At 36.5% G+C, this 18,162-nt stretch overlaps 3 protein-coding genes across 3 annotated transcripts; all 3 read right to left on the bottom strand.

Moving 5' to 3' along the window:
- Positions 1-3,217: 3,217 nt before the first annotated feature.
- Positions 3,218-4,204, bottom strand: or30bt1 (odorant receptor family 30, subfamily BT, member 1). The gene has a single exon (XM_019082787.1). The coding sequence runs from the start codon at positions 4,202-4,204 to the stop codon at positions 3,218-3,220; it is 987 nt and encodes a 328-aa protein (XP_018938332.1).
- A 5,942-nt stretch (positions 4,205-10,146) lies between these two features.
- On the bottom strand, positions 10,147-11,136 carry LOC122139875 (olfactory receptor 51A4-like). Its single transcript, XM_042740070.1, has one exon. The coding sequence runs from the start codon at positions 11,131-11,133 to the stop codon at positions 10,147-10,149; it is 987 nt and encodes a 328-aa protein (XP_042596004.1). The 5' UTR covers positions 11,134-11,136.
- A 5,101-nt stretch (positions 11,137-16,237) lies between these two features.
- LOC109065753 (olfactory receptor 51A4-like) lies at positions 16,238-17,228 on the bottom strand. The gene is given in 2 exon segments (XM_019082761.2): positions 16,238-16,543; positions 16,545-17,228. Coding segments are annotated over 2 exon segments (987 nt in total). The 5' UTR covers positions 17,226-17,228.
- Between the last annotated feature and the right edge of the window lie 934 nt (positions 17,229-18,162).

Genomic DNA, 18,162 nt, shown 5'->3' with positions numbered 1-18,162 from the left:
TTCCTGAGGCCGTTCCTGAGACCGTTCCCGAGGCGGTGCCCGATGCCGAGGTCGTTCCCGAGGCGGTGTCCTTGTCCGATGCCATTCCTGAGGCCATTCCCGAGGCGGTGCCCGATGCTGTTCCGGAGGCCGATGCGGGGCCCGAGATGGTTCCGGAGGCGATACCCGTGTCCAAGGCCGTTCCGAGGCGGTGCCCTTGTCTGAGGCCGTTCCCGATGCCGTTCCCCAATGCCGTGACCTGGCCATCGCCACAGCCTGCTCCTTACTGGCTCCCCGATTGGCAGGTTCCGTTCGGGCCACTCAAATGGCGAATTCCTCCCTGGCCGTCTGCACAACGAGAATGGACTGATCCACCGTGGCCACCTGAACTGCCTGGCCCCTCGTGGTCCCCTGAACTTTCGGGTCCACCGTGGCCACCTGAACTGCCTGGTCCCTCGTGGTCCCCTGAACTTTCGGGTCCACCATGGCCCCCTGATCTGACCGAGCCCACCGGTGCCTGGGCTGCCAGGGGAGCCATCGCTGCCGGTCCCAGTTTCCCCTACACGGGCCTGGCCCGCCATCCCTCCCCTGTTCTGCCTCCACCAGTCCACCTCCCTCCTGGTCTCTATTTGTTTTTGTTTGGTTTGTTCTGAGGAGCATCTAGAAGCTGCTCCTTAGAGGGGGGGTAGTGTCACGGTGTCTGGTTTGTGTATCCCTGGGTGTCCACTAGAGGTCTCACTTCCCCTTATTGTCACCCCACTTTAGAACTGCATTTCCCATAGTCCTGTCTGTTTCATCACTGCTCATTGCACTCAGCTGTCCCTGGTCATTAATCATTGCACTCAGCCAGTTCCTCGTTAGTATTGTAATCACCTGTCTATATATACCTGGTTTGTTTCTGTCTGTGTCACGGAGTCCTTGTTTAATGTCGAGTAGTATTCATGTCCGTCTACTCTTGCCTTGCCTTGCCTTGCCTTGTGTTCGTGTCATATTTATGTTGTTTGGATTATGTTTGGTTTTGACCCCTGCCTGGACTGTTTACCCTTTTGGATTATCCCGAGTATTAAATAAAATGTGGCAGTATGGCTTGAGTGTTTAATATATATATTTTTTTTCTTTCATAATTAACATAAAACTGTTTTAAACTTGACTTAAGACTTTTACAGCATCTTATAATGTTAACTCACGTTTAATGTCGTGAATTTGTCAAAAACAAATGATCTGCGATAAAATTTAAAAATAATAATAATAATAAAAGTGATTTATAGAACAGAACATTCTCTAATATTTATAACAACAGCAAATCTATATGCAACACAGAAGGTCATTCTTATATAGTCCTACACTTGCTTATGTATTTTGAACGCGCTTCATTTGCGCTCTCAGGTGATTCATTCTCGTTCACTCGCGCAGCGTGGGCAGAGTCTCGTACCTGTGCTCGTGACTGCTGTCCACCATGTTTGTGCGGTTTAGTTGCAAACAAAACAATGGATTATTTACCAAGAGATATGGATGTATGGACTCATTTCGATAAAACGCTTCTGGTAAGCATTGTTAAGCATTTATCAGCATTTTTTAGTTGTATTTTAATTATTAAATTCTCAGAATAGACTCAGCTAAAAATTCTGTAATTAAAAAAAAGGCCCACCACAAACCTGGGTGTCAAAAGGCCTCTAAATAACACAGATAACCTGCTGGTCTGTTGTACAACCCAAACATACCCAGAAGAGGGTGACAGAGACAAAGTAATACACATGATTCCTTTAAATCTCCCATCCCTTATTTAGCAATAAGGCCTACAAATACATTGTTAAATTGTTTACTATATTAGTCAAACGTTTGGATACACTTACTTTTATTCTTATTACTTTTTTTCCAATATTTATATCTTTTAAGCAATTTTAAGAATCTAAATGATTTCAATAACCTTCTATCATTATATGATACAATTTAAAAATTGCTAACAAAATAAAACAAAATAAAATCAAATAAAAAGAAAATCAAAACAAATAACAAATACATAAAAGTTTAAGCATCAGCATTTAAATTTATATCCATTGATACATGAGAGGTTGTGATTCTGTCATTAAGTTTTCTTTGTGTCAAACTTATTATAAAGTGCAACTGGCATTTAAACTTTTTTTTTAAATAATTTAACCAAGTACTTTGTATTTGTACTGTTTGTATTTGTGTGAATATTCTATTGTATATATTATATACAAAATAATGCACTGATGCACTGATTCCTTACATGAAGAATTTTCTGTTTGACTCATGGTACATCTCCTACAGTGCTTGTTTGGAAAACGTTTTTGATTTAGTTCTATTCAAAAGTGACATGGTTGTTGATCTCGCATAAGATCGCTTCATTGCAATTTGCTTGCCATTAAGGTATCATTCTATTGTATACAATACAATTATGGTTATAATTTTCTCTGTATTATGGATATTTGCATCTGTGATGTCCCTAATTGTGTGGAAAGTGATGGTGGTGGAAAGTGGCTCCTGGAGAGTGACTTGGTTGCAGAGTTTAGCTCTAGCACACAAAGTTTTCTACTGATCGTGATGACCTTGATTAGCTGGTTCAGGTATGTTTATGTTGGCCTATTGCTATACTCTGCTGAAAGCCCTTACTGCAGATGGAGAAATTCTTCATCCTTCCTTGAGTACCTGAAACTGTATGGAGATGTAGCAGTAAGAAATAAGGCTGGAATACTATACAGTGATCTGTCAGTGCATGCTAGTGTTGTGATGGAGACATGATCACAGTAACAGTCTCAGTTTGTTTATATCTGACTTGTAAATTGTAAAGACCATGGCATAAATGACAGTGACAAAAATTACCATGTAGTTCTTAACCTCTAAAACATCACATTTAAGACAAAATGCACATCAGTTTTACAAAAGTACAGCTATTGTAAATTTGTATTGTAAAAACTTGTCTTATAAATACATAAATAAATAAATAAATAAATAAATAAGGTGCAAATGATGTTGCTTCTGCTGGGAACAGATGTTTCGTATACAGATTGTTTTTTTGTACTGTTTTTTGAGGTTTAGTGGAAATATAGCAAGTCTATAATTTTCAAAATATATGTCAGACCTCAATAATATAACTTTTGTGGATAAAATTGATGAAATCTTATATCATCTCACAGTTACTCTACTAATTTGTATGTTTACATCTAATACTATTTTGTTTTTGTTGTTTCTTCTAATGTATGACTGCTGTATTAATTTAAACACATACAGTGGATATATTCACTTTTGTTGGAATAAATAGGGGATTCATTGAAACTTTTATCCTTTTGAGTAAGGTTTCCTTCACGTCTTTTGTCCTTAAACAGTAAATGAAGGGGTTGATCATGGGTGGAAACAGACTATACAGCATAATAATGACTAATCGCAAATCAGTGCTGAAGTTGATACCAATGTTGCTAGACAAATAAATGAAACACCTGGGTAGAAAATAGAGAGCAATTATGATGAGCTGAGGACTGCAGGTGGAGAAAGACTTTAGCCTTCCTTGAGTGCTCGATATACGCAGCACTGCCACAATGATGGCACAGTAAGAGAAAACAATGAAGGCCAGAGGACCGAGCAACACAACCATAGCAAATGCAAAGGCTGGAACTCCGTACAGTGCCCTGTTAGTGCATGCAAGTGATGTGACAGAAATGTGATCACAGTAACAGTGTATAATTGTGTTTCCTGCACAGTAAGGCAGAGGGTAAGCCCTTATTGCCATCATTAAAGGGCATGCGTGTGTTAGCACCCATGAAGCCAGACAAAGACAGAAAATGTTAAACTTTGTGACTATATTAGGATATCTTAGGGGATTACAGATGGCTACATACCTATCGAAGGCCATTATTGCCAGGATAGCAGAACTGACTGAACCAAAATAGTGGACAAAATACATTTGAATGAAGCAACCAGTGAATGAAATACTACCAGCTTGGAACCAGTATCTAGCAATAATCTTTGGTAAGGTAGTGGTGCTGAATAATAAGTCACTTACAACCAGGTTTAAGATGATATAATACATAGGTTTATGAAGGCATTTTTCTAGAGTAAAAAGTGCTATAAATATTCCATTCCCCACTAAGATACACACATAGACAAAAAGCAGCAGAGCAGCCACTGCACCATAGTATTCTGGCTGAAGCCCAGGAAAACCAACGATAAAAAAGTCCTTAACAAAGCTGATGTTTCCTGATGACATGATGATCTGATGGCTAAATGAAAAAGATGAAAAATTAGAACAATGTACAACATTTTACAATATTACATTAATATACAACATTAGATCACAGAATCATAACAGTGTTTTACCCTTTTTGTATACAATAAGGAAGAAAAATTATCACATTATCACCTAATCAGGTTTTTGAGTCAACTGGAAAAGCATCTGATTTGATCTCTATACCAGTAAAATAATTTACTTACACTATGTCTTTTTACGCTCTTCAAAAATATGTCAAAGTCAATGATATTTAAGGCACATTTTTTCCCTCTTAATAAGGCGGGGAATTTTGTGGTTGGTCGGTGACAGACCATATACCTCTTTCGTTTCTTATAGGCTACTAACTAGTGACCAAATGGATGAACTAACTCTACTGCTTTTAGAATACTGAGACTTTGTTACTTTTAATGACAAAGGTGGCTTTTACAAACTTTTGTGAATGTTTTATTCAAAGTATAATCAATTAAATGCAATTAACAAAACATTAAGTGTGAAGTATTATATTTATGCACAATTTCTGTATAATTTAAAAATGATCTTGTTTGTTTTTGTTTATGAGCTTGGCAACACACTTCATTTTAATTATACAAATGCGTGATTAAAAATGTATACAAATTTAAATGTTTTGTTAAATTTGTTAAAAAGCGGTCTGAACTATAACCGACAAAAGGTAGACACCTGGTATTCTGTGTGTTAAAAATGGTTAGCTTTTTTTTTTTTTTTTAATCTTGAGTTGCATGTGTTTGCACATTATGTGTAATCTGTAAGTCATGCTTAGATGTAAGAAGTTATCATTTGAAAACCGGAAAATGAAAGAAACTAATTAACCTTGTGTATATTTATATAGAATATGTGGTAAAGTAAGCCTGTACATTTACTTTAAGACAATCTGTACTTTTTGAGTGATTGGTGTAAAGAAAACAGATAATAATTCCAGTATACCGCACTGACAGTAGGCCTCATGACAGTGAGTCACAGTTCTAACACTTATTTTAATAATCTCTCTACTGGGATTATTTGTAAAGTCTCTAGACAAATTATACCACAAATTGTTTAATCATTTAATAATTTAGCACAGCTGGGGGAAGTCACACTGCTCAGGACTTTATCTCAAAGGCACATGAATTAATAACCTATAATAATTAACTTTTGCTTAGGTGACAGTAAATGAAGTAGGATTTTCTTGCATGGTTTCCCCTACTTGCATCAGATGGTCATCTAAGGCAATCAGTGACATTTTGCTTTAACAGCATTACAGGCCTCTTATCAGTATTAAAATAAAGACATTTTGCTTTAACAGCATTACAGGCCTCAGTCTTTCTGTCAGTTTTTTTTCCCCTCTTCTCATTGTTGATTATTATTGAGATGTATGCAGTGTCTCTCTGGTTCTTCACTTTGTAATAGCTAGGTGATATTCAATGAAATTAAGAATGAACAACTGTTTTGTTGCTTATGAACATAGGGTTGTGATGGTTCAAGTTCACTACTTCAAGTTCCCTTTGTGATCTTATCCCCTCTGTAGTTGGTTAATTCTTGCATAATAATGAATCATAAAGTGTACATAGTAAGTGACTAACTCTACATCCAAGTCCTCTGAGTTCATCAAACTCAGTAGGATGAACCTCATCCAGACAAGAAACATGCTTCCTCACATAGTCCCTAATCTGTAAATATCTGAAAAATTACTTTTAGACAAAAAATTTTGTTCCTGCAGCTAGCTAAAGGAGGCAAAAGATCCATTTAAAACTCCAAGAGTTTGGATACCCAGATCTCTCCATTGTGTAAATCCAGAGTCCATAGTAGATTGGTAAGAGGAGATACAGGGACTTTATTTTCAAACTTGATATTATCTGTTTCCAAATGTGAATATAAGTTATACAACTATGATTATAGGCAAATTTGGCTAACTTTGCAGGTGAAATTACATTTACATAAAAATGATATTACAGATCTCTCTGATTAATTGTAATTGTAATTATCAAGCATTGCATTTCAGTCAAGCAAGGCAACTTCAGTCAAGCTTGCATCAGCTGATAGTCAGCTGTTCCTGACATGTACCAGTCCAGTATTGACACTTATGCATGCATGCAAGCATGGCTGCATGGACAGGCGTGTGGAGTTTGCCCAGAACAGAACCATACCACCAACACTAACAGTATGCAATATAATTGTAATAAATATACTTTGACGAAAGTGGTCCTGACTGAATTTACTAGTAAGAACTGAATTGCAGAACTCTGTAATTTAATTGTTGCAAGTAAACGAATTACGACGAGTAACACTGGGAACATTTTAAGCTGAAATGGCTTGCCATGCAACTAAGTGTGTGGAGATCACAAGTGTGTGTAGAACTTTTCATTACATGCTTATAGTGTTATAAAAATGTAAGTGTTTACAGAGCATTATTTTGATTTTGATTTTAATTTTAATACTTTGCATTTAATATAAACTTCTAAATGTCAGTTAATTTATCCCCATAACAGATTTCACAGTTTAGTAATTATGGTGCTTCTAATTAAGTGATGAAAAGAAGTTGCAAAAGTTTTACAAAATACACATACGCATCTTTGCAATAGTAAAATGTGCAATACGTTATGTTTTACTAACAAATAAAATTTAATATCTAATTATTATTTATCAATATTTAATTTACACTTGAAAGGTTTCCATGACATCTCACAAGATCTCGTCAAAAAGTCTCACATTTTATTTCCAGAACATGGTGCATAAAGGGAAACACTTTGCACTGAATACCATTACGTTGTGTGGATTGTTGCCTTATCCAAATACCCACTCTTTAGCGGTCACTTTAGAGCATGTGAGTAAACGCATGTGTTCTAAATTCACGCTGCGCTGTCTATAGTTAGAGCTAATTACGGTCCGTGCTGTGCACTTGATGAAGATAATGGCAAACAGTCTTTAATAAATCCATTTAAGGGTAATCCATGTAAGGTAGGCAGGAGACACACACACACAGGCAACGTTAAGACTGGACAATGGTCATAACAGGACAGACTGGTAATTCAAGACAGGCTGACAGTTCAGGACAGACAGGGAGTTCATAAATGGCCTTCATGGCCGTAACAGGACAGGCAGATGATGACGGAAGACTGGGTACATCAGAATAAAAGTCTATCAAGTTCTCTGAGTCCAGCCTCAGCTCACCCTCATCAGTACTACAGTGGGTTGGGCTTCCCTCTGCACATTCATGCTCCATTGTGATATCTTCATCATCGGACTTCGTTGCTGGCTCACGCACCTGATCAGACGTCACTTGAGGTTCTGGCTCTGAGGCAATCCACAGCTCTGTCACTCCTTTCAGCGATGGCTCGTCTGTCGCAGCGGTCGCTGACTCTCCGTCTGCAGTGGTTTCTGACTGTAGCTCCGCACAGTGGCGTGGTGTTTGGCTAGGCTCTGGGTCTGGTGTGGGGCTGGTGTTGTCGTCCGTGATGTCCACCGTCAGCGGCGATTCACAGCACACCAGCACCAACTCAATGAAGGCGGTGACGCTCTCACAAGGACCATCCCCTGACAACTGCACTCATGTGGAGGTGTTTAGTCCAACACAGTAGAACGTGATAAGACAGTCGTCCGGGTAGTGTGTTTCATTGACAAGGTCCACAAAGTCTCGTATGGTCATTGAGAGAGCACTTCCCATGCTCCAGCAGTAAGTATTCAGGGCAGTTCATGAACAAAAAACAAAACAGAACACTTTCAAAACATGAAAAAAACGTGGAAACGGGGAACACGTCACTATAATGTCTGTAGGTCCGGTCTTCTGTCACAGTGCAGTGTAGAAGAAAAGCGCATGAATACGATGAAGATAACAGTAAACAGTCTTTATTATACATCCACATAAGGGTAATCCACATAAGGTAGGCAGGAGACACACACAGGCAATGTTAAGACTGGACAAAGACATACGGAACAGACTTGAACTTAAGTAGTGGAGCAAATGATGGTACTGTTATTACAAGACACACCTTAACCAAATGACATAATCAGACACAAACGGGAAACTAGGTCATAGAACACATGGGAACAAAAACACAACTACAAGTGTGACAATAGCCTACCTATCTCTAAACCTACCCATTTAATACATTATTATATTAAACACTCGTTAGGCAAATTAATTTCCACTTTTACGATGAGAAAAGTAAGAACAGCAAGTTCGGCCAAAAGTGGACTTGAACTCTCGTCGATCACATCATACGAGCATTACTCTCTGACCTTAGCCATGGCTGATTCTAACTACCATTGTCCAACGTGATAAAATAAACATGACACAAGTGTGTTTATTCTCAGCATTTTAGTTGGACTTATTTCAAAATTGAACGAGTTTTTCTTGAGCAGCAATGACTTTATTCTCAAAAATTTATTTCAACATTTTTTGCAAAATGTATTTTTTTTTTCTAGAAACAGATCGACCTTTTTCTCGAAATTTAATTAGTTTATTTTCAACGTTTTATTTCAGTATTTTTGGTAAAATTTAACAAGTTTAATCTCGCATTGTAATGACTTTAATCTCAATGTTTTAGTTTTTATTATTGCTCTACCCTAATCCTCTTCCATAATATTAAAATACAGTAAATATTTTATGACAGCCATATCAGGTACTTGCCTAAAAAGACAGGTTTATGATGTGTGTAGTAATAGATCACACTAATATTAGGTTACTTTTAGCATTACCCTGGGGTTAGTTCACTCTCCATCTATGCAGCTAAATGTGCGGGCAAGCTTTGCAATGCCTGAATAGAGTATAGCTACAATTTCCTTTGACTTTTCCATGTTTTTCTTTTCCAGCTTCTAAGCTGGCTTTCTGCAATAGTGATGCCACGTGCATGTAATGACTGGATGATTGGATTGTTAGATTTCTAAGCAGTAGGGTTTGAGACCAGGGGCGTCACAATGGGGGCAAAGTGCATAGGGCCCAGAGGCTTAGGCTTAACATCTTGAATCCTTTTTTTGGATTCCTATGTCCATTTGTGGATCTGTTGTGCTAATAGTGGTTTTCCTTATGACACAGTAAAAAAAGTTGTGTTAAAACATGATTGCCTATTTAGACCTAGCTGAGTAACACTGAATAACACTGTATGATACAGTATTGTTAAGGATGAATCATGACATCTGGAGTGTTCCTGTTGTTATTCCAGCAGTCTCTCCCCGAAAATGACCCAGCAGAAATGTCATTGTGTTATTTGCAACTTATTATCTTATTCATGTATCAATTTATCTAGGAAAACTGATACTTTACAGTGCTACTTTTAGAGAGGTTGCCCCTAAATAAATGAGATAATAACATAAATTAAGAAATTAAGATTTTATATGTGTATACCTTCTTTATCAATAAACAGAATTACCTTAACCTTCAATAAATTGATATCTTAGTTCATGTTTAGCTTTTATTCTTTATTGTACAGTAAATTCAGAAATAACAAAAAGTTGAGACATAGCAACAGAGAAACAATAAAAATAACCTTATCAGTAGACCTCAGACATACTTGTGAAAATGGATATTTCGTTTGCATTATATGAATATGAACATGATATGAACAAACATGACAGTTAACAGCATTTGGGTGGATGAAACCTTAGGGTAACATGAAATATGTCAGCATAATACAGACTGCTTAGAAAAAAATTACTCAAATAGCTTGTACAATTTTCAGGCCATTTTGTTGATTTGTCTTGGAGTCAGTAATTAAGAACACAGTACAAACTGCATATCGCTGCTGTTTACCAACACACATCACGTCTCAAACGCCCACATGTTAGGAATGTAGCAGAGTGAATTTAACTTTTTCTGCTCATACACTTTCATTTTCCACATAATGAATCTAAAAACATTTATGAAAAAATATATAAAATTTTTCACGTAGGTTATTTCATTCCTAATGATGGAAGAACACAAACAATCATTACCGTCGTTTTGAAATGTTCTTTCTAATTGGCACAATTCTGTTTTTAAGCAGTTTTTGAATTAAGACTCTGATTTCAGCTGTGTTTAAAACATAAATAATGGGATTTAACATTGGTGGAAGAGACAATGAAAGAGATCCACTGATGACTCTGGCATTGGGAGTGAGAGAAGTAATTAATGAAGCAATAAAAATGCATATGACAGGAAGAAAGAAAGATACAACCAGCAAAAGATGAGAAACACAGGTCTTCAGTGCTTTTAAACGTGCTTCCCAAGTTGTAATTTTACTTAAGGCAAAAACAATGCCCATATATGACAGGACTATAATGAACAATGGTGCTACAAGGAACAAAGCTACAATGAGGTTTGTTAAGAACATATTAATGCTGTTGTCATTGCATGCCATCCCCAACACTGCTCCATAATCACAATAATAACTCTGTACCACATTAGATTTACAGAATGAAAGTTGTGTCATCAAAGACGCTGCCAGGGCCACCAGAGAAGTGTTAAATGTCCATACTACTACAAACACTAAAGACATGACAGTATTATTCACTATGGAATGATATCTTAATGGCAAACAAATTGCAATGTAGCGATCAAATGCCAGAATAACAAGAGTGGCACTTTGCAGAGTAACAAAGAGGTTCACAAAAAACATGTTAGCCAAGCAAGCATTGTAGGACATGTACTGTGAGTCAGAAAAAAAAACCTTCATCGTGTTAGGAATCCATGCATTAGTTTCACCAAGGTCAGCCAAGGCCAAGTTAAACACACCAATGTACTTTGGACTGTGCAAACTTCGCTCCAGAGCAATAATGAGGAGGACTGCAGAGTTCCCAATTACAGCAATAAAATATGTGACACACAAAAAAATATAGTAATAACTGCTGTATGGTATACCTGAAAGTCCAGTGATGAAAAAGTATTCTGGACGAACAATAGACATATTCTGGACAAAACTTGCATTTAAAGAACTCATGGCAGCTTTGTGCTTGATGATTTGAACAAGCTGAAAATAGAAATTACCATGAAGACGTAAACAAAATTTAGGGAATTCAAAAAATTGTCATCTTACTTTTGTCAACTGTTTTCAAATGCTGAAAGTATAACTTGTTGTAAAGTTTCGGCATAATATTTGAATCACAAACCTGTATACATGAAGTTTTAGAGCCAGAGCACACAATGACTGTAAAAGTCTAAACACTTTTGAGCTGCTTCGAATATAACTCAGCTGTAAATGCTCATCCTTATTCCTTATGTTACAAAAATCATTGGACATTTGCGTCATTGAAACCAAATATATCTTCTGATTCATCTCTTGAGAGATTTCAGACAACACAATGATGTAATACTATGCTGAAGTAAATGTTCTGGCCACTGCTATAGTTTTGATAGAAGTTTTTTTTTTCCACTAGTCTACAAACAGGCCTCAGAATTGCCCTTTGTGTTCTTATTAATGAACATTATATTACAGTTACTCAAGGATATAGTTAATATTAAGTCTATAATGTGACACTAGCAACTGCAGTACAACTTACTAGCTTGTCCATGCATTGGGCTTTACAGCAAGTGGTGGAAATGGCTGAGTTCCACTGAGGGGTCAATTCAAATATGCATACCCCTATATAACAACCAGTGTTGGGCTTATTAGTCAAAAATAAAATTTAATACTCATTACTCTTTTCAAAAATTATTATTACTTCAAAAAAGTACTATTGGCAGGGAGTGATCAGTACACTATTACTTTTTCATTACACCCCACAAAAATGGTAGGCCTAATTGTGTCCTTTTCTCCCCAAAATTCTGACTACACATGTACGCCTCTTTGTGAATGTCTACAGGATTACATCTTATTTAGAAGTCAGAATCATCATTTATATTTATTTTCCACTAAATGATGTCATCTGATGGCCATTAGTGGTTTTTTTGAGCTCCCTCTGTGAAATCTCCCTGTGATTTCACATCCGAGATTGCTGTTATGAAGATGATTGGCTGCATATACTTCACTCATATCACATGATCATTATTCCCTCCCTATCTAGAGGATGAATATCATATGACATTCTGCGTTCTGTCTCAGTAACACGATATTTGTGTCCCAATTCAGTATTTGCATCCTTTGATCCTTCCAAGGCCAAATGCTTTACAGGAGTACAACCCCTTCTGAGAATGCAGCACCTGAATTGGGACACAGCTTTATAAACAAAAAACAATGGTCAATTTACTACCCCATGAGGCTGTGGGAGAGGATTTGTGAATGTAAGTGAATTGACACAGGTGATGCTGGTAGGTCACGTGATAATGACAATATGGCGAATATAGTATGTCTGGATTACATTCATACAACATGCATTCATATTATATAGAAATTGTGTTTTTAGCAGTCACAAAGTAAATAGCCTTTTTTTACAACAATCGGAAATTACGTCAATGCAGGATAAAGTTAGTTCTGTTACAGGTCTGCACCTATTATATTAGTATGCCCGTTTCTTAAATAATGCTTCTTAGGGTGTATTCACACCTGTCTTGTTTGGTACGACTGAATCGAACTCAAGTTCATTTGCCCCCTTGGTGTGGATCTTTTGGGCAGGTGTGAATACAGCAATTGCACTCGGGTGCGCACCAAACAACCATACTGTGACCCAGCTGAAGAGGTGGTCTACATAGGTTCGACTCCAGACGAATTCTGGTATGGTTGAATAGATGACCTTAAGCACTCGTGTGGTTTTGTTTACAGTTTCTCATTCACTTGCAAAAAGGGCAGCGTGAAAGCGAAAAATAATAATGTATGTTAATAACGCAAAGGAGAGCAAGTAGAAAATACAAAATTACTGTAGTAGTAGTAGTAGCAATAATAATATTGATAATAATAGTGAAAAAAAAATCATGTGGAGAGTCATAAAGCACAGCCAGCACCAAATGGACAGAACGGCAAAACTAACTGAATTATAGCTGCCACTATTTAGAAATAAACAAACTTGCATTTGTGATGACCCAGGCTGACACAAAAAGTTAATTGTGAAATTTTTGCGCTTTGTAAAGTAAATTACCAGCATTTCAAGCATTTTCATATTATCTAATTTGTAAAAAAGACTTTGATTCTCGAACTTATTCTTATTAAGTATAGCCGCTGTTGTCAAAGGAAAAAACTTTTAACCTGCAAGGGCCAATCCAGAAGCCAGAAACACGGAAGTGTGTGAAAGGCTAATTACTTGTTCAAAATAAGTACTTACAGTACTCAAAAGGGTAGGCTATGTGATTTCGGATTTGGTACAGAGAGAGAATGCAGAAGTTTACAGAGGTTCGTCATCGGAAATGGGAATTATGAGCATGCATATTGATTGATAGATCTGCAGCGAATCAGCTGTCTGTGAGTGATCAGTTCCAGAGAAAGAGAGTCGAAGGACCTTTCCAAATACCCACACTTGTGGCCTTTGCACATGACCAAAACTACTCAGATGATGAATTTCCTATATTTGGCCCATGTGTTCCAGTGGGAACACCTGATGGGACACATTTACAGTGTTATTTAACACAGGGGGTCCTATAATATTCTTTTACAAAGTCTTTGTTTTAGGGGTGTACTAACAGGCTCTCATACTAGGTTGTTTGAAAAACACATTATTTTTTATTTTACATTATTACAACACCTCTCTCACCAGTCTGGCATGAACGGCTCGAATAGTTCCTGTATCAAATGAAGGCCTGCCTTCTGAAATATGAAATGTGCTGTGGTTGGTTAGCTGGGCCAGTGTGTGTTGCGATTGACAGCACTCAGCGCCTGGTCAGGAAATGTCACGCCCCTTACCATAGCCGCTTGCTGCGAGCTTAAGTGTAAATATCGCGTCAAAATCAAATCAATTTGAGTGAGATTTAAACTCAGATGATTGTAACCATTCTAAGTTCATCTGCCTTGGGAAAGCTAGCGCGTCTCCGACACAGTAATAACACTCGTTGACTTCTTTAGTGCAGCTCAACCAGGTCTCGTCCCATTCGTCAATATTTGTGATATCACAAATCCTGTAAAATATGCGTTGTAGTCTAAACAAGTCATTCGTTGTAGATTTGAAAAGTGATTTCTGTTAAATAAAATATCTCCTTTTGGATTGAACTTCGAGCTTTGTAACTTTCCAGAACTTTTTTATGCTCAAATTGCAACATTACAGACTAACTAATGTAAAAAAATAAATAAAAAAAAGTGAGAAAGCATAATAGGACCCCTTTAAAGAGCTATTTAAAGTTCAGTTCTTTTTATTTTAAAATAAACTTCTAAATGTCTGTTCAGTCACTATAACAGAGGACACAATTTAGTAATTGTGGTGCTTCTAATTAAGTAATAAAAAGCAGTTGCAAATGCTTTTGCAAATACAAAATACACATACTCATCTTTGCACCAATAAAACAAGTGTGGGTATTTGTACAGGGCCAAACAATGGTTGAAACCACACCATTCACTCCATATATAAAAATTGTATCTAAAGAAAGACAAAGTAATCACATGAGTTATATTTACTCTTAGTAAAGTAGATTACAAAGTGACATTTTGATGATCTATTTAAAAAGAAAAGAATAATTTCAGGGTGCACACCCTCCCATGTTTGTATGCATTGGTGTTGAGCTCCTCTAGTTTTTTTAGTTTATTTTTGGTAAAATTTAACAAGTTTAATCTCGCATTGTAATGACTTTAATCTCAAGGTTTTATTTTTTATTATTGCTGGACCCTAATCCTCTTCCATAATATTAAAATACAGTAAATACTTTATGACAGCCATATCAGCTACTTGCCTAAAAAGACAGGTTTATGATGTGTGTAGTAATAGATCACACTAATATTAGGTTACTTTTAGCATTACCCTGGGGTTAGTTCACTCTCCGTCTATGCAGCTAAATGTGCGGGCAAGCTTTGCAATGCCTGAATAGAGTATAGCTACAATTTCCTTTGACTTTTCCATATTTTTCTTTTCCAGCTTCTAAGCTGGCTTTCTGCAATAGTGATGCCACGTGCATGTAATGACTGGATGATTGGATTGTTAGATTTCTAATCAGTAGGGGTTGAGACCAGGGGCGTCACAATGGGGGCAAAGTGCATAGGGCCCAGAGGCTTAGGCTTAACATCTTGAATCCTTTTTTTCTATACATATATCCATAATAAGAAAATTAATGCTAATAGTGGTTTTCCTTATGACACAGTAAAAAAAAGTTGCGTTAAAACATGATTGCCTATTTAGGGCTAGCTGAGTAACACTGAATAACACTGTATGATACAGTATTGTTAAGGATGAATCATGACATCTGGAGTGTTCCTGTTGTTATTCCAACAGTCTCTCCCCGAAAATGACCCAGCAGAAATGTCATTGTGTTATTTGCAACTTATTCTCTTATTCATGTATCAATTTATCTAGGAAAACTGATACTTTACAGTGCTACTTTTAGAGAGGTTGCCCCTAAATAAATGAGATAATAACATAAATTAAGAAATTAAGATTTTATATGTGTATACCTTCTTTATCAATAAACAGAATTACCTTAACCTTTAATAAATTGATATCTTAGTTCATGTTTAGCTTTTATTCTTTATTGTACAGTAAATTCAGAAATAACAAAAAGTTGAGACATAGCAACAGAGAAACAATAAAAATAACCTTATCAGTAGACCTCAGACATACTTGTGAAAATGGATATTTGGTTTGCATTATATGAATATGAACATGATATGAACAAACATGACAGTTAACATTATTTGGGTGGATGAAACCTTAGGGTAACATGAAATATGTCAGCATAATACAGACTGCTTAGAAAAAAATTACTCAAATAGCTTGTACAATTTTCAGGCCATTTTGTAGATTTTTCTTGGAGTCAGTAATTAAGAACACAGTACAAACTGCATATCGCTGCTGTTTACCAACACACATCACGTCTCAAACGCCCACATGTTAGGAATGTAGCAGAGTGAATTTAACTTTTTCTTCTCATACACTTTCATTTTCCACATAATGAATCTAAAAACATTTATGAAAAAATATATAAAATTTTTCACGTAGGTTATTTCATTCCTAATGATGGAAGAACACAAACAATCATTACCGTCGTTTTGAAATGTTCTTTCTAATTGGCACAATTCTGTTTTTAAGCACTTTTTGAATTAAGACTCTGATTTCAGCTGTGTTTAAAACATAAATAATGGGATTTAACATTGGTGGAAGAGACAATGAAAGAGATCCACTGATGACTCTGGCATTGGGAGTGAGAGAAGTAATTAATGAAGCAATATAAATGCATATGACAGGAAGAAAGAAAGATACAACCAGCAAAAGATGAGAAACACAGGTCTTCAGTGCTTTTAAACGTGCTTCCCAAGTTGTAATTTTACTTAAGGCAAAAACAATTGCCCATATATGACAGGACTATAATGAACAATGGTGCTACAAGGAACAAAGCTACAATGAGGTTTGTGAAGAACATATTAATGCTGTTGTCATTGCATGCCATCCCCATCACTGCTCCATAATCACAGTAATAACTCTGTACCACATTAGATTTACAGAATGAAAGCTGTGTCGTCAAAGATGCTGTCAGGGCCACCAGAGAAGTGTTAAATGTCCATACTACTACAAACACTAAAGACATGACAGTATTATTCACTATGGCATGATATCTTAATGGCAAACAAATTGCAATGTAGCGATCAAATGCCAGAATAACAAGAGTGGCACTTTGCAGAGTAACAAAGAGGTTCACAAAAAACATGTTAGCCAAGCAAGCATTGTAGGACATGTACTGTGAGTCAGAAAAAAAAATCTTCATCATGTTAGGAATCCATGCATTAGTTTCACCAAGGTCAGCCAAGGCCAAGTTAAACACACCAATGTATTTTGGACTGTGCAAACTTCGCTCCAGAGCAATAATGAGGAGGACTGCAGAGTTCCCAATTACAGCAATAAAATATGTGAGACACAAAAAAATATAGTAATAACTGCTGTATGGTATACCTGAAAGTCCAGTGATGAAAAAGTATTCTGGACGAACAATAGACATATTCTGGACAAAACTTGCATTTAAAGAACTCATGGCAGCTTTGTGCTTGATGATTTGAACAAGCTGAAAATATAAATTACCATGAAGACATAAACAAAATTTAGGGAATTCAAAAAATTGTCATCTTACTTTTGTCAACTGTTTTCAAATGCTGAAAGTATAACTTGTTGTAAAGTTTCTGCATAATATTTCAATCACAAACCTGTATACATGAAGTTTTAGAGCCAGAGCACACAATGACTGTAAAAGTCTAAACACTTGTGAGCTGCTTCGAATATTACTCAGCTGTAAATGCTCATCCTTATTCTCTTATGTTACAAAAATCATTGGACATTTGCGTCACTGAATCCAAATATATCTTCAGATTCATCTCTTGAGAGATTTCAGACAACACAATGATGTAATACTATGCTGAAGTAAATGTTCTGGCCACTGCTTTAGTTTTGATAGAATATTTTTTTTTTTTCACTAGTCTACAAACAGGCCTCAGAATTGCCCTTTGTGTTCTCATTAATGAACATTATATTACAGTTACTCAAGGATATAGTTAATATTAAGTCTATAATGTGACACTAGCAACTGCAGTACAACTTACTAGCTTGTCCATGCATTGGGCTTTACAGCAAGTGGTGGAAATGGCTGAGTTCCACTGAGGGGTCAATTCAAATATGCATACCCCTATATAACAACCAGTGTTGGGCTTATTAGTCAAAAAATATAATTTAATACTCATTACTCTTTTCAAAACTTATTATTACTTCAAAAAAGTACTATTGGCAGGGAGTGATCAGTACACTATTACTTTTTCATTACACCCCACAAAAATGGTAGGCCTAATTGTGTCCTTTTCTCCCCCAAAATTCTGACTACACATGTACGCCTCTTTGTGAATGTCTACAGGATTACATCTTATTTAGAAGTCAGAATCATCATTTATATTTATTTTCAACTAAATGATGTCATCTGATGG

The sequence above is a fragment of the Cyprinus carpio genome, chromosome B15, assembly GCF_018340385.1.
Source record: "Cyprinus carpio isolate SPL01 chromosome B15, ASM1834038v1, whole genome shotgun sequence".
Classification (NCBI taxonomy): Eukaryota; Metazoa; Chordata; class Actinopteri; order Cypriniformes; family Cyprinidae; genus Cyprinus; species Cyprinus carpio.
Note: the sequence above shows the minus strand (reverse complement) of the source record. Positions and strands in the feature narration are given on the sequence as shown.